Source organism: Lissotriton helveticus, chromosome 10 (assembly GCF_964261635.1).
Source record: "Lissotriton helveticus chromosome 10, aLisHel1.1, whole genome shotgun sequence".
Classification (NCBI taxonomy): Eukaryota; Metazoa; Chordata; class Amphibia; order Caudata; family Salamandridae; genus Lissotriton; species Lissotriton helveticus.
Genome location: NC_136071.1, coordinates 687,751,629 through 687,779,323, shown reverse-complemented (window position 1 = coordinate 687,779,323; position 27,695 = coordinate 687,751,629). Strand labels below are relative to the sequence as shown.

At 46.7% G+C, this 27,695-nt stretch overlaps 1 protein-coding gene across 3 annotated transcripts in view; it reads right to left on the bottom strand.

The window, feature by feature from the left end:
• ACTR3B (actin related protein 3B) overlaps positions 1–27,695 on the bottom strand; it is a 584,122-nt gene that overhangs the window by 19,159 nt on the left and 537,268 nt on the right. For all 3 annotated transcript variants that reach the window (XM_078663241.1, XM_078663242.1, XM_078663243.1), the window contains 2 exons: positions 14,906–15,031; positions 4,854–4,937 (listed from right to left, as the gene is read on the bottom strand). In XM_078663241.1, the coding sequence (XP_078519367.1) occupies positions 4,854–4,937; positions 14,906–15,031 (210 nt within the window). The remainder of the gene's footprint in view (positions 1–4,853; positions 4,938–14,905; positions 15,032–27,695) is intronic.

The following is a 27,695-nucleotide window of genomic DNA, read 5'->3' as shown; positions in this document are numbered from 1 at the left end:
GAATTAAAATGTTCTCATTAGTTAAAGTTTGAAAAGTGTAGTAATGAAGGGCCCCCACCATTTATATGGAAAAAGACATGGTGCTAAAGAGGGGGGGCCGGGGAGGGGGGGGGGGGTATTAACCGCTTGGAAATTAGCTTTTACTTTAGCTGTTTCATATCGTAAAATTCTCACGTCTACAAACTCGCTGGTGCCTTGTACACAGATTTCTTTTTGCATCTTGAAAAGCTTTAAAAGAGAAATCACATGAAAGCGGCAGAGAGTGTAAAAGGGGGGGGGGGGTCCTGTGCGAGAGAGAGGGAGCTAGAGGGAATAAGAAGACAGAGAGAGAGAGAGTTAGAGTGAGAAAGACAGAGAGGGCGCTAGAGTGAGAAAGACAGAGAGAGGGAGTAAGACAGAGAGAGGGAGACAGAGGTAGCTAGAGGAAGTAAGAGAGAGAGAGAGGGAGCTAGACAGAGAGAGGGAGCTAGAGGGAGTACGATAGAGAGAGGGAGCTAGAGGGAGCAAGACAGAGAGAGAGGGAGCAAGACAGAGAGAGAGAGAGCTAGAGGGAGCAAGACAGAGAGAGAGGGTGCTAGAGGGAGTAAGACAGAGAGAGGGAGCTAGAGGGAGTAAGACAGAGAGAGAGGGAGACAGAGGGAGCTAGAGGGAGTAAGACAGAGAGAGAGAGGGAGCTAGACAGAGACAGAGGGAGCTAGAGGGAGTAAGACAGAGAGAGAGGGAGCTCGAGGGAGCTAGACAGAGAGAGGGAGCTAGAGGGAGTAAGACAGAGAGAGAGGGAGCTAGAGGGAGCTAGAGGGAGCTAGACAGAGAGAGGGAGCTAGAGGGAGTAAGACAGAGAGAGAGGGAGTCAGAGGGAGCTAGAGGGAGCAAGACAGAGAGAGAGGGAGCAAGACAGAGAGAGCGAGCTAGAGGGAGTAAGATAGAGAGAGAGGGAGCTAAAGGGAGTAAGACAGAGAGAGAGGGAGCTAGAGGGAGGAAGACAGAGAGAGGAGCTAGAGGGAGTACGACAGAGAGAGAGGGAGCTAGAGGGAGTAAGACAGAGAGAGAGGGAGCTAGAGGGAGTAAGACCGAGAGAGAGGGAGACAGAGGGAGCTAGAGGGAGCAAGACAGAGAGAGGGAGCTAGAGGGACCAAGCCGGAGAGAGAGGGAGCTAGAGGGAGTAAGACAGAGAGGGAGCTAGGCGGAGCAAGACAGATAGAGAGGGAGCTAGAGGGAGCAAGACAGAGAGCGAGCTAGAGGGAGTAAGAGAGAGGGAGCTAGAGGGAGTAAGACAGAGAGAGAGGGAGCTAGAGGGAGTAAGACAGCGAGAGAGGGAGCTAGACAGAGAGAGGGAGCTAGAGGGAGTAAGATAGAGAGAGAGGGAGCTACAGGGAGCTAGAGCGAGCAAGACAGAGAGAGAGGGAGCTAGAGGGAGTAAGAGGGAGCTAGAGGGAGCAAGACAGAGAGAGGGAGCTAGAGGGACCAAGCCAGAGAGAGAGGGAGCTAGAGGGAGTAAGACAGGTAGAGAGGGAGCTAGAGGGAGCAAGACAGAGAGGGAGCTAGAGGGAGTAAGAGAGAGGGAGCTAGAGGGAGTAAGACAGAGAGAGAGGGAGCTATAGGGAGTAAGACAGAGAGAGAGGGAGCTAGAGGGAGTAAGACAGGGAGAGAGGGAGCTAGACAGAGAGAGGGAGCTAGAGGGATTAGGATAGAGAGAGAGGGAGCAAGACAGAGGGAGAGGGAGCTAGAGGGAGTAAGAGAGAGAGATGGAGCTAGAGGGAGCTAGACAGAGTGATGGAGCTAGAGGGAGTAAGACAGAGAAAGAGGGAGCTAGAGGAAGTAAGACAGAGAGAGGGAGACAGAGGGAGCTAGAGGGAGCAAGACAGAGAGAGAGGGAGCTAGACAGAGAGAGGGAGTAAGAGAGAGAGTGAGCTAGAGGGCTCTTGACAGAGAGAGTGAAATGAGGGAGTAAGAGAGAGAGGGTGCTAGAGGGAGCAAGACAGAGTGCGAGGGAGCTAGAGGGAGTAAGACAGAGAGAGAGAGCTAGAGGGAGCAAGACAGAGAGAGAGGGGGCTAGAGGGAGTAAGAGAGAGAGAGGGAGCTAGAGGGAGTAAGAAAGAGAGGGAGACAGAGGGAGTAAGACAGGGAGAGAGGGAGAGAGGGAGCTAGACAGAGAGAGGGAGCTAGAGGGATTAGGATAGAGAGAGAGGGAGCAAGACAGAGGGAGAGGGAGCTAGAGGGAGTAAGAGAGAGAGGGAGCTAGAGGGAGCTAGACAGAGAGATGGAGCTAGAGGGAGTAAGACAGAGAGAGGGAGACAGAGGGAGCTAGAGGGAGCAAGACAGAGAGAGAGGGAGCTAGACAGAGAGAGGGAGTAAGACAGAGAGAGAGTGAGCTAGAGGGCTCTTGACAGAGAGAGGGAGCTAGAGGGAGTAAGAGAGAGAGGGAGCTAGAGGGAGCAAGACAGAGTGAGAGGGAGCTAGAGGGAGTAAGACAGAGAGAGAGAGCTAGAGGGAGCAAGACAGAGAGAGAGGGGGCTAGAGGGAGTAAGAGAGAGAGAGGGAGCTAGAGGGAGTAAGAGAGAGGGGGCTAGAGGGAGTAAGACAGAGAGAGAGGAAGCTAGAGGGAGTAAGACAGAGAGAGGGAGCTAGAGGGAGCAAGACAGAGAGAGAGGGAGCTAGAGGGAGTAAGAGAGAGAGAGGGGGAGCTGGAGGGATTAAGAGAGAGAGCGGGAGCTAGAGGGAGTAAGAGAGAGAGTGGGAGCTAGAGAGAGTAAGACAGAGAGGGAGCTAGAGGGAGTAAGACAGAGAGAGAGGGATCAAGAGGGAGTAAGACAGAGAGAGAGGGAGCTAGAAGGAGTAAGAGAGGGAGAGAGGGAGCTAGAGGGAGCAAGACAGAGAGGGAGCTAGAGGGAGTATGACAGAGAGAGAGAGAGCTAGAGGGAGTAAGGCAGAGAGAGAGGGAGCTAGAGGGAGTACGACAGAGAGAGAGGGAGACAGAGGGAGCTAGAGGGAGTAAGACAGAGAGAGGGAGCTAGACAGAGAGAGGGAGCTAGAGGGAGTAAGACAGTACCTAGCACCGTACATTTCCGACAGAGGTGGTCCATGCGGTAAGTCGTGAGGGGGTGACACCATGAGTTACCCGCACCGGGTGACAGCAACCCCAGTGACGCCACTGCCTCAGGATACGTTACATTTTGCACTATTGTGTGTACTTTTTTCATTGTCAAGAAAACGTTTTCTCCGGCCCTTGCTAAAAAGTTTGAAATGTAGGCAGGCTAAAGAGGCAATTACAGTTGTTATCTAACCCCTTTACACTCTGTGCAGTGAAAAAATTTTGCGGGCAGCTTACAGATCTAGGCTCTCTAGAATTGACAGAAATTGTGCAGCCTGCATTGGTAAAGTTCTTTTAGTGCGTGGGCGTGTACAGTCCTGTCTCCCAGAGTTTTATCATTTTGTATTGTTTTAAAAAAAATATGATGTTTCAGCTGCATGAAATGCTTTTTTACATATTACGTGGTGTATTTTCCTTTTATTGTACGAATGTATGACTGTATCTTTTATGGATGCGTTTGCACCCGAATAAAGATTTTAAAAAAACATCTGGCATTTTCATAAAAACTACAATATACAAGAAGCAGCATACATAGAGAAAATGCAGAGTGCCCTGGGGCCGACCAAACAATCAGCAAGCCACTCCTCCCCTGCCCTCCAGCAGACAATCCCACCCGCCCTCCCCAACCAAATCCTGCCTTCTTTCTCGCAGTGCGAGAAACAGAAGCATAAAATGGTATTTAAAATACCATTTTATGTTTCAGCTTCTTACAGTGCAAGAACGCAGTGGGGCGACGCTCTTCCACCCACATGGAGGAGCCGTCCCTGGTATTAAGAAGGAGTCCCATGCACACCCTCTGTGTACCTCTGGCACTTTCTATAATTGAGTGCAACACTCTGTATGTTGAAATGGTGCTATAACAATACAACATGTTAGTAAATCTGGCCCCAAGTGTCATCATGGTGCACAGAGTGAAGGCCCAGCCCAAGTCCAAGCTGTGGACCAGGATACACTTTGCATGTCCAGCCTGCATATATTTAAGAGCGGTCAAAGGTTGATTTCAGTGGATTTGGGAGTCAAGTGTCAACCTTCTCAGTAATATCTGCTATGATGCCAATGGTGACATGATATGTGTAGCTATGATGCCATTGGTGACATGATATGTGTAGCTATGATGCCCTTGGTGACATGATATGTGTAGCTATGCCGCCAATGGTGACGTGATATGTGAAAAGTGATGTAACTGATGATATCCTTGTAATGTGTTGTGTCATGTGTGAGGTCACCAGTAGTACAGTGGAGTGAGTAATAGCTTCACTGCTTACCATAACTGATGCATTTTTAATGAAGTGTTGCTTAGGATTATTATTCGAAATATTACCTAATTTGGTGACAGTCTTTTTATTCCAATAACTCGAGAGCTTTTTTATTCATCTTCCAGTTTAGTGGCATCTAATCTAGGTCCACCGAGGTCTGACCTATGCAAGATGTTCAAACTATCCGCATGGGAGTTGTTTTCATGCAATAGGTCTAATTGGGAATCATTTACAGAGCACGCAGTTATCCAAAAAATCTAACATGATCTGGTAGTAGAAGACCAACGTTTGAAACTTTTAATTTAGTGCTATTTACAGTCAAACTCAAACATCCCGAATTTTAGAAAATAACAATGGATGGTACTGCTGCTTGTGCAACCGCAAGGCTATCAGAGGGGAATACCTACTTGATATGCATTTTAACTTAAAAAATAAAAAACATATTTGTGACACATAAATTTAAAGCAAATAAAAAATAACCGAAATATATTGATGATTTAACATACTGTTGAAGCAAGCATCGATCCTCCAAACCAAACGGCATAGCGCTGCATAGGGTGGGATATCACTTGGACTTCAATTGGTTTTGGCTGAAAAATAAGCGTTCAATTGTAGTTAGCTGTCCAAGGAGGATGCACTTAGTATACATCATTACACATCATTCCGAATGGTAATATACAAAAAGTTACTTCTTAGATAGTTCTTCGATCACAAATGCTGTTTATATTTTATGTATTCAATTAATATCATTGTAGCAGTCTTTGTAAAATCACTACCCCATCCTCTGTTCTCGACTTACACTTGCACCAGCGATGACTTTCTTAGTCAGAGTTATTGATTGATGCAGCATCAATACTTAAAAATTAATGTCACTTTGTTCAATCTTAACACTGCACTCAATTAATAACCCATAATTCTATTGGCAGTATCGTTGTATGCATAATTCACAATCATTTAAAGAATAATAACATTGACAGAGTAATGGTACAAAATATTTTCAGACGAGATCTTAAAAAGAAACAAATATAAAAGGAAAACGTTAATCAAACAAAAAGGATTAACTCTGTGATGCCACACTACGCAAACAATTACAACTCTCATCAAAATATATACGTACTGTGCCAAGTCAGTGTTATTTATTAACAGATACTGACAATTAGGCTGGGAATCAGACAGTGGCGTCACTAGGGGGGTGCGGGGGGTGCGGACCGCACCGGGTGACACCCTCACATGGGGGTGACACCAGCAGGCCTCTGTACATGGCACCCCCTGCGCCGCACCCGAAGGCCTCGGAGAGACTCGATCCGCTTTAAAACCAAAAGCGAACAGAGATATTTTCTCACCTATTCGAATTAAAATGTTCTCATTAGTTAAAGTTTGAAAAGTGTAGTAATGAAGGGCCCCCACCATTTATATGGAAAAAGACATGGTGCTAAAGAGGGGGGGCCGGGGAGGGGGGGGGGTATTAACCGCTTGGAAATTAGCTTTTACTTTAGCTGTTTCATATCGTAAAATTCTCACGTCTACAAACTCGCTGGTGCCTTGTACACAGATTTCTTTTTGCATCTTGAAAAGCTTTAAAAGAGAAATCACATGAAAGCGGCAGAGAGTGTAAAAGGGGGGGGGTCCTGTGCGAGAGAGAGGGAGCTAGAGGGAATAAGAAGACAGAGAGAGAGAGAGTTAGAGTGAGAAAGACAGAGAGGGCGCTAGAGTGAGAAAGACAGAGAGAGGGAGTAAGACAGAGAGAGGGAGACAGAGGTAGCTAGAGGAAGTAAGAGAGAGAGAGAGGGAGCTAGACAGAGAGAGGGAGCTAGAGGGAGTACGATAGAGAGAGGGAGCTAGAGGGAGCAAGACAGAGAGAGAGGGAGCAAGACAGAGAGAGGGAGCTAGAGGGAATAAGAGAGAGGGAGCTAGAGGGAGCAAGACAGAGAGAGAGGGTGCTAGAGGGAGTAAGACAGAGAGAGGGAGCTAGAGGGAGTAAGACAGAGAGAGAGGGAGACAGAGGGAGCTAGACGGAGTAAGACAGAGAGAGAGAGGGAGCTAGACAGAGACAGAGGGAGCTAGAGGGAGTAAGACAGAGAGAGAGGGAGCTCGAGGGAGCTAGACAGAGAGAGGGAGCTAGAGGGAGTAAGACAGAGAGAGAGGGAGCTAGAGGGAGCTAGAGGGAGCTAGACAGAGAGAGGGAGCTAGAGGGAGTAAGACAGAGAGAGAGGGAGTCAGAGGGAGCTAGAGGGAGCAAGACAGAGAGAGAGGGAGCAAGACAGAGAGAGCGAGCTAGAGGGAGTAAGATAGAGAGAGAGGGAGCTAAAGGGAGTAAGACAGAGAGAGAGGGAGCTGGAGGGAGGAAGACAGAGAGAGGAGCTAGAGGGAGTACGACAGAGAGAGAGGGAGCTAGAGGGAGTAAGACAGAGAGAGAGGGAGCTAGAGGGAGTAAGACCGAGAGAGAGGGAGACAGAGGGAGCTAGAGGGAGCAAGACAGAGAGAGGGAGCTAGAGGGACCAAGCCGGAGAGAGAGGGAGCTAGAGGGAGTAAGACAGAGAGGGAGCTAGGCGGAGCAAGACAGATAGAGAGGGAGCTAGAGGGAGCAAGACAGAGAGCGAGCTAGAGGGAGTAAGAGAGAGGGAGCTAGAGGGAGTAAGACAGAGAGAGAGGGAGCTATAGGGAGTAAGACAGAGAGAGAGGGAGCTAGAGGGAGTAAGACAGCGAGAGAGGGAGCTAGACAGAGAGAGGGAGCTAGAGGGAGTAAGATAGAGAGAGAGGGAGCTACAGGGAGCTAGAGCGAGCAAGACAGAGAGAGAGGGAGCTAGAGGGAGTAAGAGGGAGCTAGAGGGAGCAAGACAGAGAGAGGGAGCTAGAGGGACCAAGCCAGAGAGAGAGGGAGCTAGAGGGAGCTAGAGGGAGTAAGACAGATAGAGAGGGAGCTAGAGGGAGCAAGACAGAGAGGGAGCTAGAGGGAGTAAGAGAGAGGGAGCTAGAGGGAGTAAGACAGAGAGAGAGGGAGCTATAGGGAGTAAGACAGAGAGAGAGGGAGCTAGAGGGAGTAAGACAGAGAGGGAGACAGAGGGAGTAAGACAGGGAGAGAGGGAGCTAGACAGAGAGAGGGAGCTAGAGGGATTAGGATAGAGAGAGAGGGAGCAAGACAGAGGGAGAGGGAGCTAGAGGGAGTAAGAGAGAGAGAGGGAGCTAGAGGGAGCTAGACAGAGTGATGGAGCTAGAGGGAGTAAGACAGAGAAAGAGGGAGCTAGAGGAAGTAAGACAGAGAGAGGGAGACAGAGGGAGCTAGAGGGAGCAAGACAGAGAGAGAGGGAGCTAGACAGAGAGAGGGAGTAAGAGAGAGAGTGAGCTAGAGGGCTCTTGACAGAGAGAGTGAGCTAGAGGGAGTAAGAGAGAGAGGGTGCTAGAGGGAGCAAGACAGAGTGCGAGGGAGCTAGAGGGAGTAAGACAGAGAGAGAGAGCTAGAGGGAGCAAGACAGAGAGAGAGGGGGCTAGAGGGAGTAAGAGAGAGAGAGGGAGCTAGAGGGAGTAAGAAAGAGAGGGAGACAGAGGGAGTAAGACAGGGAGAGAGGGAGAGAGGGAGCTAGACAGAGAGAGGGAGCTAGAGGGATTAGGATAGAGAGAGAGGGAGCAAGACAGAGGGAGAGGGAGCTAGAGGGAGTAAGAGAGAGAGGGAGCTAGAGGGAGCTAGACAGAGAGATGGAGCTAGAGGGAGTAAGACAGGGAGAGAGGGAGCTAGAGGGAGTAAGACAGAGAGAGGGAGACAGAGGGAGCTAGAGGGAGCAAGACAGAGAGAGAGGGAGCTAGACAGAGAGAGGGAGTAAGACAGAGAGAGAGTGAGCTAGAGGGCTCTTGACAGAGAGAGGGAGCTAGAGGGAGTAAGAGAGAGAGGGAGCTAGAGGGAGCAAGACAGAGTGAGAGGGAGCTAGAGGGAGTAAGACAGAGAGAGAGAGAGCTAGAGGGAGCAAGACAGAGAGAGAGGGGGCTAGAGGGAGTAAGAGAGAGAGAGGGAGCTAGAGGGAGTAAGAGAGAGGGGGCTAGAGGGAGTAAGACAGAGAGAGAGGAAGCTAGAGGGAGTAAGACAGAGAGAGGGAGCTAGAGGGAGCAAGACAGAGAGAGAGGGAGCTAGAGGGAGTAAGAGAGAGAGAGAGGGGGAGCTGGAGGGATTAAGAGAGAGAGCGGGAGCTAGAGGGAGTAAGAGAGAGAGTGGGAGCTAGAGAGAGTAAGACAGAGAGGGAGCTAGGGGGAGTAAGACAGAGAGAGAGGGAGCAAGAGGGAGTAAGACAGAGAGAGAGGGAGCTAGAAGGAGTAAGAGAGGGAGAGAGGGAGCTAGAGGGAGCAAGACAGAGAGGGAGCTAGAGGGAGTAAGACAGAGAGAGAGAGAGCTAGAGGGAGTAAGGCAGAGAGAGAGGGAGCTAGAGGGAGTAAGACAGAGAGAGAGGGAGACAGAGGGAGCTAGAGGGAGTAAGACAGAGAGAGGGAGCTAGACAGAGAGAGGGAGCTAGAGGGAGTAAGACAGTACCTAGCACCATACATTTCCGACAGAGGTGGTCCATGCGGTAAGTCGTGAGGGGGTGACACCATGAGTTACCCGCACCGGGTGACACCAACCCCAGTGACGCCACTGGAATCAGAGTCCTGAAAATATATAAAGTCAGGATTCAATATTCGAGCATCACTTTTTGCAACATAGTTTTAAAGTGTTTCTCTCTTTTGCCATTACACAGACCTGCTTTGATGTATTGCTCTACACACTGACAAATGATTCTGATCATGGTCATAGACTTTTTGAAACTGAAAATGTACCTTACACTAAAAACTGTTTGCTTTCATCTGAGTCATATGCCACTGCACTCAATTTTGAGAGTAACAAATGGCCAGAGACAACATATTAAACAGAAAACAGATAAAGAGAGTAATTACTAGTTGGCCAGAACAATATATCCATACTACTCAGAGGAACAACAGGTTTACCGGTGACTCGGGACCTGATAATTCCTCCCACCACCCCTCACCCATCATCCACACCCGCAATGGCCAAGAAAAAAAAGCCCAACACATTTACCACTGCTTTAAGCAGGTAGTAAATATGTGCGACTTTGGGTCCGTAAATTCAGAATAAGATCCAGGGCCATATGTACAATGAAGTGGCAGATAGTGTTGTTAGCCTCCTGGGCTTAACGACACGCTCTGCCACTTCAGAAACGCAAGGCTGCACCATATTTACAAGTATGTGGTGCAACCGTGCGTTTCCCCCCTGCGACACCCTTGCACCAGAGTGCAAGGGTGTCTGGGTGCAGGGGAGGATTGGTTATGTGTAGGAAGGTGTCCCTTCCTGCACATAAGCAATCCTAAACTGCAATTTCGTAACTTTCATGTGTGCTGCTTCATGCAGCACACATGTAAGTTACAAAATGGCATTTTTAAAAAGGTTTGTTTATGTACAGGACGGGACACCTTCCTGTACATAAACATACCATGGCATTTTGTTTTTTCCATGTGTGCTGCACAAGGCAGCACCCTTGGAAAAAGCAAAAACGAGGAAAAATAATGCATTTCTCCTCGTTTAGCCACCTTAAGGCCAGGGTATTCCTGGTCTTAATTTTGGCGCCGCCTTCTATGTACGCCACCCTTGTACATACGGGGCAGCGTCAAATACAATGGGTGTTGCGGTACGTGAAAGGGTGCCTTATGTACAAGGCAGCGTTAAGCCATGTTAAGTGACTTAACGCTGCCTTGTACATATGGCAAGGTCTCAGTAGCGGCCCCTGCCCGCCCTATGTCACTGCCCGGCAGCACTCCCTCCAGGAGCCGTTGCTACAAGGCCCCTATCGCCACGGGAACATCACAAAAAGTGACATTCCCGTGGCGATAGGGGCTTGAAAATATGTCCCTCAGTATTCCCATGTCAGTGTGCTACTCTCCATTCTAAGGAAAATAACTCATAACCCCCTTTAACTCATAGTATTTTTTGCTGGAAAATTCTCATCCTGGTGTCCCACCGCAGAGCTTGTGGGAAACAATTTACGATGAAAAACCTCTTAGCAAGTTGCATAGATGTGCACTTGGAGTTTGATTGTGCATCCTTCATGAGGGTTTTGAAACATCTAAATTGAGAAAGTTGGTTTGCTTTGTTAATCTGACATTGCGGATCATCCTGTTAGGTGCATTCAGCTTCGGACCACCCACTGCTATGATTTAATGATTGACCATAGAAATTTGAATGTAATCCTCTGGGCCACCAGGGACCATTGGAGTTCTTTAATAGCTGGGATGACATGCCCAGACCTTCTGTAGGTGAAAGGAGAGTCTCGCTGCTGGATTTTGTATCTCATTGCTTGATTTTGGTATTTAAAGACATCCTTTGTTTGTGCTCCGGAGTAGATCATAATACAATAATCGAATCATAATAGGACATAAGCCATGGGGAGTTTCATCTCATGTCTTAGTTGAAGAAGAGGAGAGGTCCATGTTAGCATCACAGGCGCCCACATGGCCACCGAGTAACCAGGCAGAACATGCAACTGTAGATGGATGTGTTGCCCTTGCCTCTCAGTAGGTTTTATTTATTTATTTATTTATTTAAATTCTTATACCGCGCAGGAATCAATCCCGTAAGGGTATCTCCGCGCTTTGCTCGTCAGGGCCAGAATGTCACAGTTAGCAGGTATGGTGAGGATTATTTACGGTTGAAATGCCTCACGGAAGAGTAAGGTTTTTAGAGACTTTCTGAAAGACAGGTGATTGGTAGTCAGTCTCAGCTCAATGGGGAGTTTATTCCATAGAGCGGGGCCAATAGAGGAGAATGCACGGTCTCCTTGTCTGGCTTTTTTTGTGACTGGTGGTTTCAAGAGGGCTTGATTGCAGGAGCGAAGTGACCGGCAAGGTTGATACAGCTCTAGTGATTGTGCGAGATATTTGGGGCTATCTCCATATAGGCTTTTGTGTACCGTGCAACAAATTTTAAAACTAATTCGCTGCCGTATAGGAAGCCAATGCAGTTCCTCCAGTAGGGGCTTGGATGGCGTCCTAGGTGGTGCATTCATGACCAGTCTAGCCGCCGTATTCTGGACTACCTGCAAACGTCCCACTGCATCCGCGTTAGCAAGTGTCAGCAGGGCGTTGCAGTAGTCCAAGCGGCTAGTGACCAGAGCCTGTACGAGAGTCTTCCTGTGGGAATCAGGAAGGTATGGGAAGACTCGTCTTAGGAGGCCGATGGTGTGAAAGCACAATCCTGCGATGTGGTTCGCGTGATCCTTGAGGGTTAGTTTTTGGTCAATTTTCACCCCTAAGTTTTTGACATGTGGCTTAGATGTTGGGGCTGGACCCAGGTCCAGCGGCCACCAATCGGGAGACCACAAGAGATTAGCTTTGCCGAAGAGCATAATCTCTGTTTTTGTCACATTGCATTGGAGGCAGTTTGCTGCCATCCAATGTGACACTGCCCTCATACCTTCAGCAAAGTTTTCCTTCACTTTAGGGCCAAGGGAGTTGAAAGGGTAGAGGAGCTGAGTGTCATCAGCATAGGAGACTGGTGTGAACCCGTATTTTCGTACAATCTCAGCAAGGGGGGCCACATAAACATTAAATAATGTAGGGCTAAGACAAGAGCCCTGAGGCACCCCTTTTGTAAGCACCCTCGAGCTGGACCTGTAGGGGCCAATGCTGATTGATTGCGATCTTCCGGAGAGGAAACTCTCCAACCAGGATAGTGCTAAGCCTCCTATCCCCACACCCTGCAAGCGGCTGAGGAGGATGTTGTAGGACACGGTATCAAAGGCCGCAGACAGGTCCAGCAGCACTAAAATCATGGAGCCCCCTCTGTCCTGTGACATTTTGATCTTGTCAGTCACCGAGAGGAGGGCAGATTCAGTGCTGTGGTTGGGCCTGAACCCAGATTGTGATTGGTCCAGGCCCCCTGTCGCCTCGATGAAACTGGAAATGATGGTGTTAGTGTGTTTCTCAGCCAGCTTGCTAACAAGAGGGAGGAGGGAGATAGGGCGCAGGTTGGAGAGCTCAGACCAGGGTAGAGTGGTGTTTTTACGGATAGGGTTCACAACCGCTTCCTTCCAAGTTTGTGGGAGTTTTCCTTCGGCAAAGGAGAGGTTTATTAATTTGTGGATAGTTGGTCCTAAGGATTCTGTCAAAGAAGGGATCAGTTTAGCAGGGAGCAAATCGTTAGGGGAACCGGTCTTCATGTTGGTAATGAGCATATTCAGTTGCTGTAGAGTTATTTCAGGGATCACATGTAGAGTATTCCCAGTGGTGGTAACAGGGGGTGTTTCAATGACTACATTCTTTGGGGGGCCTGCGACTTGCATGATTTTCTCATATATCCCCTCAATTTTGTTTTCGAAAAACTGGGAGATATTGTTACATAGATCCTGGGAGAAAACGTCTGGGGTCTCACACATTGCTGGATTGGTGAAAGTTTTTATGACTCTGAATAGCTCTCGAGTGGAATTGCCTGCCTCGGTGATTTGGGAGGTAAGGCTGATTTTCCTCGCCTTTTTGATATTTTTATAATATAAATTCATTGCTGCCAGGTATTGTTCCTTATCTTCCTCCTTACGTGTTCGTCTCCAACACTTCTCTAGTTTCCTACATTTCTGTTTTTCTGTTTTAAGGGCCTCGGTATACCATATATCCCTTTTAGCCCTGATTGGTTGTTTGATGGTTTTCAGAGGAGCTAGAGTATTGATAGCTGATATCAAAGAGGAGTTAAATTTGGAAAGAGATGTTTCTATGTCATCCGAGCTCAAAAGCGCAGGTTCTTCCCAGTTTTGCATGAATCTGGCAGGGGTGATTTTGTGCCATGGTCTGCGTTGAATGGACTGAGTGGTAGAGTAAGTAATGCGTTCAAGTGGATGCAGGAAAGAAAAATCTAGTAATTTATGATCAGACCAATGGATATACTTAGGAGGATGACAATAAATTTTTGGGAGGGAAGTAAAAATCAAGTCCAAGGTGTGTCCCCCAATGTGGGTGGACCCATTATTACAGAGGTGAAGGCCTAATAAAGCGAGATCAGTTACAAGTGCTATTGTGTCGGAGCGATCTGTGATGTCAATGTGGAAATTAAAATCACCGAGTAAGATGAAATTTTCATTAGCTTTGATGTAAGGGGCTAAAAGCTCAGTTAGGGCTATGGAAAACCCAGCATTGGGTCCAGGTGGACGGTATACTAGTGCACCTTTCCAGTATACTGTGGGGCTAATTTTAAGGTGGAAGATAATTACTTCCATGGTAGGTAGAAGTATCTGTTCTAAAATTTTGATGTTCAGAGTATCTTTATAGATGATAGCGATGCCACCTCCAACCTTTCCAATGTGATCCTGGCGAAGGATTTTGTATCCCAAAGGTAGCCCTAAGGTGATGGTAGGGATAGTGTGGGGTTTGAGCCACGTTTCGGTGATAAAGCAAATCTCAGGATTAATGCTATGTAGGATGTCCCAGAGTTGTACATGGTGTTTGGGGAGAGACCTTACATTCAACAGGAAACTTTTCCACCCTTTGATGATCGGAGGGTTATCGCAGGGTGACCCAGTTATAATGTGGGTATGGGTAGCTTGGAAACCACAGGAAATGCAAGAGAAAGGTCCCTCAGGAGAAATGGATAATCTGTTACTACATGTATGATTTTCCTGAGGTTGTAAGGAAAGAAGATCTTGTACTGTGTACCTTATAGGAGGAGTAGGTGGTAGCATGGCCATTATATCCGAGAAGAGGCAGAGTGGAGGGCCCCTGGCCCCGTCCTGTCGCGGACGGGCGCAGACGGGCTACTCTTTGGCTACTCTTCGGCTTCACTGCGCGCGACCGCTGCGCGCTCATAGAGGGGCGAGGGCTAAGTAGCCCCTCGAGACCCAGCTGCTAGAGCGCTAACCGCCAAGCAGCTGGAACCAGGAAGTGGTGTCCTCCCTCTTGCAGTCAGAGGGGAGGACGAATCAGAGTTCTGCAATGCGTCTCCAATGGCAACGTTACACCCAATGGTGAAGTGTGGCAGAGTGAGTATAGGCAATGCGATCTTTTTTATCAAAAATTTAAAACGTTAGATTTCCGTCTTATCTCACGGATTTTAAAAACAAACAATAGATCAACACAACCTGCTTGGCTCAGGGAGCGCGAGCGCGAGCTCTGTACTGGGTCCTGTGGCGAGCAGCGGGTCAAAGGTACTGCCACTACCCCTTACCGCCTCGCGCTGAAGTCAGGCTCAGCCTAAGTAGCCCCTCGAGACCCAGCTGCTAGAGCGCTAACCGCCAAGCAGCTGGAACCAGGAAGTGGTGTCCTCCCTCTTGCAGTCAGAGGGGGTTTTGGCCTCCCAATCACAATTCCTGCTACAAGTTCATTTGGGTTGCCATGTTATTAGGCTTTTTCACTATCTAATAGCTTTTTTGTTTGTTTGTGCTTGTTTTGCTTCAAACATCTACCTAAAGTTATATTTCTCAAAGAACATTTCTTTATGTGCATATGAGCAAATTGAATTCTGGAAAACTAAATCATATTTCTCGTGGCTGCCCCCTTTAATTGTATTAATTTATTTACAGACATCATTGATCCAACTTACCTTTATCCGTCCACCACTAAGTTCTTCACTCATTTTTAATCTGGCATCCACAACTCTCTTGACATCTCTTTGCATTCGACGTCCAAAATCCCTAAACATTGTGGATCCACCAGACAGAACAATGTTCTGAAAGAGAAAATAATGAAAATACAGCTAGCACTCCGTCTGTAACAATAAAAAATGTTTCCTAGAAATGTATTCACAATGTGGCATTTATTACCCATAAGAAGCAGAAAACTCTGAATCCCCTAAGTCAAACAGCCATGTTACTTATCCGCTATGTTCATTTACATCTTATTTTATCCTCCCGTTGGAATCAAATATTTTAAACTACTTTCCCATAAGAGTGGCTCCAAGAAATAATTAAAAAAAAAGAAATGTCAAGTAGTGCTGACTCTCCAAATACTTCATGGGTAAAGTCCTCTCGTATAGCATGCAGTACTTACCAGAGAGTAATTTGTGATTTTGCACCAAGACAAATGGCATCACAAATCTATGATTTCTTTGTAAAATGGAAGTATGAAATTAATCTATAGAAGAAGTAAAACATCAACTAAAACTTCATTCATTTAAGTAGCTTGCTCTTTTTTTAATGCTGTTTTCTGCCTGGGCTTCCGACATCTAAGCTAAACAAATTACACATATACCAAGCTTGTGGGGAAGCACAGTAATAGGCAAAGAGCAAATTCAATTAGAATTGAAGTCAAGTTCTGAGGTTATTGTGTTACTGATGAGGTGCAGTTAATAGTAATTAAAAAAGGAACTGTTAGAAAAGTTATATTTTTTTTACAGGTCTCTAGAATAACAACATTTTCAACCCTTCACAGATGTAGTGGCTTCAAAATACTGACACGTTCATAGTAGATACTATGATATGCCACAAACTACTATGAAACATCCTTCAAGGGATGCAAATGTAGAGTGAAAGGCATTGTGAAATGTGTATAGTAAGGAATGCAGAACCATGGATCATTTCCAGAAGAGCCTCTAGAAACTTCTTAAAAATAAACTGCATGGTCCTTCAAAAGGGATGAAGGGGATTTGGAAAGAAATGCCACAATTCTTCTGAAATTTACTAAGATGCTTCACTAGGAGCAACTGATGAGGTCGCAGAATAAATGCATGTGCTTTAATGTTTGAATCCTGTACCAGCCTTGATTTGGCAAGATACACATTTATATATTTAGAGTAAACATTTATATTTGATGTAAAAGAAAGAAACACATTATTCGTCACATACACACCACACAAAAAAGGGACACAAAGGAGAATTAAAGAAAATTACTGAAGAGAAAAATCTAGAATGCATGGAAACAAAAAACTCGCAGGAAATAAAAGACGAGAGCAACATCATTTCACTGGATGCATGTTTTGGAACTTGTAACCTCCTTAAAAATGTAGCAAACGTGACCTCCTGATCTATCCATGTACTGGTTTTCATTAACCCAAATCTTCAAGCTATTGTAATAAGAGGGATCAAGCGGAGATACCTTTGTTTGCCTGACTTAGCTCCACGAAGGATACAGAGCCGATGGGAAAGTTTGGATAATCTTAACCAGGGGCACCTTCACAAGAAGCTTTAAAATTGCTCTAGTAGCTTTTCAACTGCCTTTGAGACATTAAGGCAGAACTGCAAATGAGAAAAGGAAGACTGATACTCATCAAAATGAGTCAAGTCAGGGTCAAAGGGAGTTTCTAAAGGTGAAAGGGCTTGGCTAGTTCCAGAGGTAGGGCTAAGAAGTCCAGTATTAGGTGTACATTCCAGATATACTAGGTGCACATGTACATTTTCATATATTATGTCCTGTTACAATTTTGCTGTTTGAAGCTCAAAAGGGTCAATGTTATATTATGTTTTAATTTCTCATTCTCAACACAATCTCACCTGCCCAGCGTGCATTGTTATATGGTTTCTACGAATTTAGTAGCACTGTGTACTGGATCAACAAAACTTCATAATATTGGGACTGCAAATTCTTATATCATCAGTAAATGTTGTTTTTTCTAACTCATGATACCACATTTAAACTCCTAAACCTTTAGAGTTACTGAAGCTGTCGGTAATCTGGAACGTGACCACTCTGATTCCCAAGGAATTCGTGGAAACAGATCTAACCCTTCCATTTGTCACTTTTGTATGCCCAAAGTTTCACAAAGAAAGCAAACGCTAAAACATTTTCAAATCTTTATTGAAAAATATCAAATCCTTGTAAATAAAACATGAACTGCTATTATTAGGTAGATGAGATGCATAATTTTTAGAAGTATTAGAATGGTGAAAAACAAAAACAATTCAACCATTTCAATTGTTCCTAAGGTCACACATATCTATTACTAATACCCCTAGACTAGCGAGAGCGCTGTGGGAATACATCTCTGCCAGACCCTGTTGGAGTGATTTAACCCCATACTTTGGTGTACTGTCTCAGTAAGCCAGCATCAGTGCATTAACAAATGCACAACAACTGAGCGTGCAAACCTGCACACATCTGCCTGTGCAGCTATCTTTCTTCTTAGGATGAATGTTGGGGTCTTAGGAGCTGCATCTCAATCACAGATATCAGCAGCTTCCATGATAACGCCAGTGTGAATTGCCTCTCACCAACCTCAACATGGGCCTTGTAGAAATAATAAAATATCAGTTTTATCTAATTCTGCTAGAGACACAGAATAACAACTTTACTTAGAGCACATAAGCAAGGACATTGTTTTCTAATATGTGTGTTCCTGGAACTAACAGTGCAGACTATAGAACAACATCTACCCAAAATAAATGCATGTTTGACATTGTCTCGAGTTACTGGAAAACATATTTAAACCACCATGTTAAAAAGATGCTAGGTTAGAAGGAAAAACTAAAATGGAGACTAAATGTAATCGCTACAACAGCCTTTTATCTCTGCTTGTCACCCCTCCTGCTCCTCAGCACAGAAGATTCCAGGCATTAGTAGCTCATCCACACCTCATAAAAAGAGTACAAGCATAAGGATGCAAAGTGGAATTCAAGACTGATGAGACATAGACCCAATATGATGCAAACTGTGTAGCGAGAAGTCACAGAGATTGTCTATCCTGAGATATTGACTCCTAGATCTCTTAAAGTTCATATGGCACAATCCATTCCTCTAAAGGGTTGCAGATATTCAAAGTTTTCTGGGAAAACAGTCTATGGCTTTAACACATATTTTGCAGAGATTTTATCATCTTACAAGTTCACAGCCTTCAATTGCAGAGCACCAAGTTCAGCTTTTCATCCTTTCAAAATTGGTAAAATTAACATTGAGTGTTCTATTAGGAGAGTGTTGTAATAATAATTCCTGCAAATTACTGAGTATTTCACTTAATGCATGCTATACAAGTGTTATTTCATATGTGCATACCAAATGATTGTATAAATCACTGTTTAGGATGTGATAAAAATAAGGACTCAAAAATGTAGGGCCTGATGTACAAAGCATTTTTGCGGTTGCGGTGCTTGTGATTCACAAAATCACAGCGTTTGCTACTCCAAAAAATAAGTATTTTTAATGTACTAAATCCATTTTGTAATTCAGCAACAGGTTACGGAATCGCAAAATAGGTTTAGAAAGCCATAACAAATAGCTATTTTGAAGGGGCGTGTTTAGGGCTTCCCAAATAGCGAATCATTAAGGGTGTATAAATGTTTTATGACTGAAATACAGTCACAAACCATTAAAAATGTTAACTATTCTGAAATGTGAAGGGGTACCCTAGGAAGCCTCCCTCTTTGTACATGTAAAAATAAAACTGTTGGGGAGAAGGCAGTGGTCCACTGGACCATTGCCAACTCTTAACAAACAAAAAACATTTTCTTTTTTTATGCAGACCCATTTCCTTTCAGGAAAAAAACTGACTTTATTTAGAATTCAGTCACAAACAATGTCATCTGCTGACCCCCAACATGGCATCTAATGGTAGTTATGTATAATTTACAACCTACCTACCCATCCTACCTCATATTGATTAGGTAGGATGGGTTGCGACCCACTACAATTCTGAATTCTTTAAACCAACATCTTAGTGAAAAATTCTTTCCCTTTCACAAAAGGTTAGTACACAATTTGCTACCATTTTTTGCAAATGGAAATTTGTACATCAGGCCTCTAGATCTGATCTGCATGTTTCACTCTGCGAGAGTTCAACATTCTGTTGGTTACCAAACTAGATATCGCTGAAGGTTTCGCATGTAACATTGGGCATGTGGCATTAATGCTAATATTATACAGCAAATATGGCTATGAAGCAATGGTGCTGAGACCTTCAGTAAAATATGACAATGATAGATTCCAACACCAGTAACCTTTTCCACTGAAAAGAGGTGTTTGAAATCAACAGGTTGGAATTCCTCAAGATGTGAATGTCTCTACTGAAAGATCTGGCCATGCCCTCATAAAAGAGAGGGTACATCTCCATAAGGTAGTGGTGGAGCTGTATGTATGCCAGAGCTATCTGTATTACAGAAGGGGCCGCAAAAAGGTTTGAGACCCATATTGGCATATTACAGTGCCTGGGGGAGAAGTAAAGCAGCGCCAATGCCTGTTGCACTGTATGTAAGTCAGTCTCAGAAGTGGTGTCACCACAGGTGTCAAGTCTTTTCCAGGTAAATTGGTGAGAACACTAGATACAGAAGCATAACTAGAAATGTTAATATTCATGAGCGCCATGTTGTACACCACAACAGCACCATTATGAGATATGACTATGGTGTGTTTCATCTCTGTGCGGGACTGAGATAAGGTCCGGACACTCAGTAAGTGCTTCTTCCAGTGTTCCTACATGAAGCAAGACTATAAAATGGGAGTTACCAAAAATAGTGCTCAGTTTTTAAAATAAATAAATAATAAATACATAAGTGCAATAGCCCACAGCTTAAGTGCCTTCCACTGGCACTACTAAATGCCAAGGTGGCAAACTACCAAGGTTGTCTAATTTTGCTTGACCACATGCCTGTTTCTTCCACCACTCTATTGGTCCTGTCTTCTTATTTTGCTCTTGCAGATTCTCTTTTACCCCTTCTTATTGTTTCCCTATCCTAGACTTTCTTCTTCTTCCTTTTCTGTCTTACTCTTGCTTTGGATCAAAGTCTGATGATGAAAAATAAGCCCTGGTTGCCAAAAATGTGTGACATTTCCCGTAACCTACAACCTCTGGCAAGTTAAGTTTTATCCAGGGCTTTAAGTGGGATGAAAAAACTGGAGGGTCTCTCAAAGGGGCGTGGCCAATGCAATTAAGGGCGTGGCTTAAAAAAAGTAAGCTACAAATCTGTGCTTAGTCAGTCAGTCAGTCAAAATACTTTATTTCGATAAATCAATATCAAAAAAAGGCGCGGTACAATATATATACAGTATCAATAATTCATACAAAACAAAACACGCATCATTCAAGATTTAAAATATACTTCAGTGGTTTTTTAAAAAGACAATCATGTTGAAAGCAAGAAAAGGAGTAAAATTTAAAAATACATCATAGTTTCATAAAATCAACATTTATCACAATATAAATTGATCTCTCCTCCGTTGTCCTTACTTCCAATACACGGTATCCTTTGTATAACAAGATGCAAACTTCATAAGGATATAGTCAATCTCGCGTTTCCCATGAGCCTGTTCTTTGAACGCACAGCACCCACCAAGTAACTGGCTACATGGAAGATGACACTAGGGTTATTTAGTAGCTGCAGGTAAAGGAGTGCTGGCCTAACTTGCAAAAATCCTGCCTTTGTAAGAACAGGCACAAGAAACTTTCCCCTCTCCTCTATGAAATGACCACAAAACATCATGAAGTGCATAGTGTCCTGCGAAGAAAAATTATCGCAGGAACAAGGTAATGATTGTTCAGGCTTACACCATGTTGAATATTGACCTAATATCAAATGTATCATGTTTAAACGGAAGCAAGTTAAAAGGAACCAATGAAAGGGGCGGTTGACCAAGGTAAGGTAAAATTCTGGACCAGGGAGATTGGCAACCAAAAGGTTAGCTCTTACAGTTGGTTTTATGAGCTCCTTTTCCTCTCTTACTGAGGACAACCTCGTATGCATATCCCTTTTGGTTATGGCAATGTCTTTATGTGTAATTATTTCCGGTGAGGAAAAGAGCTCAGATCTCCCCAATACGTTGAACCCATTTTTTACATAAGTCAGCCACTTAATTTTATGAACATTATCAAGTGAGAGACAATCTTTGAAGATAGACCGATTAAGGGACAGTTCATCGTTCAGCCAAGTCTTAAGCCACATAATTAAAGGGGCCACTCTGATTATGTCTGTTATGAAACCAGCCCCCAACTCAGAATGGATAGAATAAGATGGCGTAGAATGGGGCACAGACAGGACTGATCTAAAAAATGTATTCTCTGTGACTTGTAGACAGTCTGTCGGACCATAGCCCCATAATGAACAGCCATAGGTGGCGACAGACAGGCACTTGGCTTTATAAATGTTCATGAGGGCTGAGATTGGCCTTGCCCCCAATCTTCTGCTAAAGCCCATAATAGCCGACGATGTTCTTACAAGGGCGCTGTTTCTATTTTTTATTTGTGGACCCCAGCTTCCTTTATCCTCAAAAATGATCCCCAAGTAAGGAAATGTGGACACTCTGCATAGTTCTTCCTTACAACAACAACAAGAAAAACTTTTCACTCTCTTACACCGTGAGCCACTTCCTGTGATCATTATTTGTGATTTTTAGCATTTATTTTAAGGTCTAGGGAATTCATGAATAGACCAAAGGTGTCTAATAACCGTTGGAGCCCGACCCCTGTACGTGACAAAAGCACAGCGCCATCCGCGTACAGGAGGACCGGTACACAAGTCTCCCCTATGCGCGGTATATCAGGGGTCGCTTCCTTAAGCACAGGTTCCAGGGCATTAATGTAAACTGTGAACAGCAGAGGGGCCAGAATGCACCCCTGCCTCACCCCTCTTTTAGATTTGAAATGGCTGGTGCGTCGCCCGTCTGAACTAACCCTAACTGAAGCCAAAAGGCCTGAGTGAAGGTCCGCCAACAGGTTCACAAGAGCACGGTCAAGCCCTAGATCAACCAGGATGTGCCAAAGTTTAGTACGGTTCACGAGCTCGAAGGCCGAAGATAGGTCCATAAACCCCAAGTACATCGAACCATCTTTGGCCCTGGTGTATTTGTCCACTAGTAACTGCAGGTTCAGGCACTGATCCAAGGTACCACGCTTAGATCTGAAGCCGTATTGCATATTGGATAGAACGCCTCTAACATCAAGCCACGTCTGTAATCTATAGAGAATGACCCGCCCCAAGATTTTCACTGATGAAAAAATAAGGGATATCGGGCGATAACACGCTGGGTCAACCCTACTAACCTTCTTAAAGACTGGGATGATTACAGACTCCTTCCAGGAGGCAGGGATGCTATTCTGGCTCAAAACATTGAAGACCCAGCACAGAACCCTAGACCACAGTTTTGGATCACTTTTAAAGAAGTCGGCTGGGACCCCATCTGGACCAGGGGTCTTGTTTTTTAGTGTCTGTTCAATTGCCCTGTCGACTTCAGAGACCTCAAAAACTACACCGGGGACCTCCAGAGTGTAAAAGGATGAATTTGGCAAGTCCTCATTGAGTGCGCTTGAGTATATCTTTTCAAAATGATTAATCCAATCATCATCCGGGATGTTGGATTCGAGGGAAGAAATATCCTCGTTTGAAAAGAATGGCTGATTAACTACCTTCCAAAACTCAGCGCTATTTTTAATAACCTCAGGATCAAGTAGTTGCAACCAAGCATTGTCTTTTATCTCCTTTTTCCTGGTTAGTATGGCTTTCTTATAGGTAGATCTTAATATGGATATTAGTGGGTGATCTTTTGGGGTGGCTTTAAGGGCCTTAAGCAAATCAGCATGCGCCCTAGAACATGCACGGTCAAACCATTTTCTCCCCGTAGGCCTAGACAATTTTTTGCTAGATGTAAGGCTACTATTAATATGTTTACAGATATTGTCAAAGGCAGTTACAACTTGGAGACTTGATGCCCTTAATTCTAAGCAGGTAATCACATCGCTTTCTGCTCTATCCATGACAGACTGCGAAACATCCTCTGGAACAACACTTGACCATTTCAATCTACGGCCCTGATCCTTTACGACCACATCTTGACCTCCAATCACCCCAAGCCCCCTGCGAGTTAAAATAACCGTAGACAGCACCTCTGCTATTACTGGGTTGTGGTCGCTAAATACTGAGACCAAAGTGCTGTAGCTAACCACCTTAGCTAAAATTTGACACGTCATAAAAATATAATCAATTACAGTACCGTCGCCATTTCCCTTAAAAGTAGGAATTCTACTTCCAACCTCCCCACAGCTTGACTCATATAAGTTCCACGCTTCCAAGTAATTTTCAAGTGCCTCCCCCCTATTGTGCATTACTGTCGAGTGAGGTGGCCCCTCTTCTAAGAAACTGGAGCATGGCTCGTTGCAGGGATGGATATTGAAATCGCCCAAAATAATTATTTCAAAATCGTTTACTTTGGTTCTATAGTCTGACAAAAAAGATTCAATTATATCCAAATTATGCCTAGTACATTCATTAGGACTAGAATTATAAAAATTAATGAATACAATTTTTGGAAGAGGATTCAATTCAACAATCATACAGTTTGGGGAGCCTACATTATACTGTGTTAGCACACCTTTTAGGTCTGTTTTAAACAAAGTTAAGCCCCCCTTTGGTCTTCCTGCCCCACCGCTAGTAGCAGGGATAAAGAAGTGTCTGTACCCTTCCATGGAAAAACTGTTCGATAAGTCACAGGTTTCCTGGAATGCGAGAATGTCAAAGGTTTTCAGCAATTTAATCCATTCGTCATTCCCAGCCTTGGCCCTAATGCCAGCAATGCTCCAAGTCACGATGCGGCATGGGTGGCCTGTTGTCCCTGGATTTTTAGACAGTCAATCATTTTCTCCTAATGATGATAACGGGGAAAACCAATTAAACAAGGGCAAGATTGGTTCAGGTTGTGGATTAGGCCTACACAAATTATAACAATATGCATCCGTAGGCATAGGAAGTTGGTGATCGTGTTGTGCCCTAGGGAAAAAAACCTGCCTGTGTATGGGATATGAAGGAGTCTGATGACCAGCATGGGGACTGGTAGTCATTCTAAGGTGGTTGTAGAAGAATCCTAACGGGCGCACACATATATTGTCTTCTGTGACCGGTAAAGAGGCGGCCCTTAACAATACAGTGGCGACTTGCTGAGGGTGCTTAAGGTTTAAAATAACGCAGTCGCCTCTGCATGCTTTTCTCGAAGTACCAATCCAGTCAACTCTGCGCACTGACAATATGTCATTACAAAAAGCAGTGGGGAAGCCGCAATATTTATTTAGCCATGCTATTACTTTGTTGCTTAAAGAATTTGACATTTCCTTCCGTGCTTCATATGAGTTTGGGTCGACTATTGGGACATTAGTCAAAACCACTGTATACGGTGCACAATCAGGGGGTAAATTAACTATTGATCTTTTTTTCCCAGAGAACCGCCCGAGTTATTTTCAACTGCCCTGCTGGCTGAGCTGTTGTTCCTCAAAGTCGAAGCAGTAGTATCAGACTTTGACACAGACTGAGCTGATCTTACGGATGACACCAGTTGTGTCACTTTCTCCCCCCTACCATTAGAGCTTGGGGCCATTTTAGTTGCAGATGTTCCAGCGCTAGCGTTCTCGGGTAATTTAGCCTGGGACAGGTGTGAGGATAGAAGACCCCCAAGTCTAGATACCTCCTTAGAGACCTGTTCTAGTTTGTCCCTGACCCCTTTGCTATCAACAGCAGCGCCTTTATGTGTTGCATCGCTCATGTTGACGTTAGTGCTCTTCTTTACAGTTACAGCAGCTGGTGGGGATAGGAGAGTACTTAATCTAGCTACATCTTTTGATACTAAATCAACTTTTACCATTAAGGGTTTAATCAAAAGCTCCATTTTGGTGGTCAACATATTAGCGAGGAGCTGGATATGGTCGCTATTTAAGGTGTTCATATCTGCCTCATTTATAGTAGCATTAGTAAGCTCGGGTTGTTTAGGTGGAGAAGTAACTTTCTTAGTTCTTCTAAGCCCTCCCCGCTTGTTGATCAACCTTCTGCATGCCCTCACCGGTCTGCGGGCCGGTGATGGCACCGCCGTAGGAGTCAAGGGGATGTGAGATGTTGATGGCAGCGGACTGTCCAATAAATCCATATTGGCTGGGAGGTTAACAGAAGTTGAAACAGTATCTAAGTCCATCTCCACTGAAGGCAAAGCAACCTGAATAGCCCCAATAGTGTCATCGAGGTTATCTGAGGTAGAAAGTACATTAGTAGGTGAAACAGGGGGGCTAATCCTACTAAGTGAAAGGCGTCGATCAGAGTTGATCTTGCTGACCACCTTGACTATATAGTTATCCATGGTGCGGGATATTGTCGGTGTTTTTACAGAGTGCAGTTTAGCCATTTATGCTGTATAAACAGGCAATTTGAACACAGTATATTAAACACTCACAATGAAGAACAGAGTCCCTATATCCCAGCAGGAAGGATAAAGGTCCGTGGCCCAGCCCCGCCTCTTCCTGCCCCGGACGGCCCCAGACGGCCCGCCCTCGGCCCAGGCTCAGCCCGGCGCCGCCCGCATGCGTCCCGCGACGCGGAGGGAAGTGCAGTGGTTTAAAGGCCTCTGGCCGGATGTGGGTCCCGGCCGGCGGCGCTCGGGATGCTGGGGGCTGTAGTCTGAGCTGCTCCTGCCCCACTCGGCGGCCGCGGATGTGCTGCGGCGGCGGGGGCTAAGCAGCGGGTCCAAGGAGCAGCAGTCGGATGTCAACGGCGATGGCAGCACCACCCCAGCAGGCACGCAACAGGTACAGTACACTCCCCCGCTCCACCGAGGGAAGTGCAGTGGTTTAAAGGCCTCTGGCCGGATGTGGGTCCCGGCCGGCGGCGCTCAGGATGCTGGGGGCTGTAGTCTGAGCTGCTCCTGCCCCACTCGGCGGCCGCGGATGTGCTGCGGCGGCGGGGGCTAAGCAGCGGGTCCAAGGAGCAGCAGTCGGATGTCAACGGCGATGGCAGCACCACCCCAGCAGGCACGCAACAGGTACAGTACACTCCCCCGCTCCACCGAGGGAAGTGCAGTGGTTTCAAGGCCTCTGGCCGGATGTGGGTCCCGGCCGGCGGCGCTCAGGATGCTGGGGGCTGTAGTCTGAGCTGCTCCTGCCCCACTCGGCGGCCGCGGATGTGCTGCGGCGGCGAGGGCTAAGCAGCGGGTCCAAGGAGCAGCAGTCGGATGTAAACGGCGATGGCAGCACCACCCCAGCAGGCACGCAACAGGTACAGTACACTCCCCCGCTCCACCGAGGGAAGTGCAGTGGTTTAAAGGCCTCTGGCCGGATGTGGGTCCCGGCCGGCGGCGCTCAGGATGCTGGGGGCTGTAGTCTGAGCTGCTCCTGCCCCACTCGGCGGCCGCGGATGTGCTGCAGTGGCGGTGGCTAAGCAGCGGGTCCAAGGAGCAGCAGTCGGATGTCAACGGCGATGGCAGCACCACCCCAGCAGGCACGCAACAGGTACAGTACACTCCCCCGCTCCACCGAGGGAAGTGCAGTGGTTTAAAGGCCTCTGGCCGGATGTGGGTCCCGGCCGGCGGCGCTCAGGATGCTGGGGGCTGTAGTCTGAGCTGCTCCTGCTCCACTCGGCGGCCGCGGATGTGCTGCGGCGGGGGCTAAGCAGCGGGTCCAAGGAGCAGCAGTTGGATGTCAACGGCGATGGCAGCACCACCCCAGCAGGCACGCAACAGGTACAGTACACTCCCCCGCTCCACCGAGGGAAGTGCAGTGGTTTAAAGGCCTCTGGCCGGATGTGGGTCCCGGCCGGCGGCGCTCAGGATGCTGGGGGCTGTAGTCTGAGCTGCTCCTGCCCCACTCGGCGGCCGCGGATGTGCTGCGGCGGCGAGGGCTAAGCAGCGGGTCCAAGGAGCAGCAGTCGGATGTAAACGGCGATGGCAGCACCACCCCAGCAGGCACGCAACAGGTACAGTACACTCCCCCGCTCCACCGAGGGAAGTGCAGTGGTTTAAAGGCCTCTGGCCGGATGTGGGTCCCGGCCGGCGGCGCTCAGGATGCTGGGGCTGTAGTCTGAGCTGCTCCTGCCCCACTCGGCGGCCGTGGATGTGCTGCAGTGGCGGTGGCTAAGCAGCGGGTCCAAGGAGCAGCAGTCGGATGTCAACGGCGATGGCAGCACCACCCCAGCAGGCACGCAACAGGTACAGTACACTCCCCCGCTCCACCGAGGGAAGTGCAGTGGTTTAAAGGCCTCTGGCCGGATGTGGGTCCCGGCCGGCGGCGCTCAGGATGCTGGGGGCTGTAGTCTGAGCTGCTCCTGCTCCACTCGGCGGCCGCGGATGTGCTGCGGCGGGGGCTAAGCAGCGGGTCCAAGGAGCAGCAGTTGGATGTCAACGGCGATGGCAGCACCACCCCAGCAGGCACGCAACAGGTACAGTACACTCCCCCGCTCCACCGAGGGAAGTGCAGTGGTTTAAAGGCCTCTGGCCGGATGTGGGTCCCGGCCGGCGGCACTCAGGATGCTGGGGGCTGTAGTCTGAGCTGCTCCTGCCCCACTCGGCTGCCGTGGATGTGCTGCAGCGGCGGGGGCTAAGCAGCGGGTCCAAGGAGCAGCAGTCGGATGTCAAAGGCGATGGCAGCACCACCCCAGCAGGCACGCAACAGGTACAGTACACTCCCCCTGTGCTTAGCATAGTGTGCCACCCGACTTGTATTTTGCTGTTTC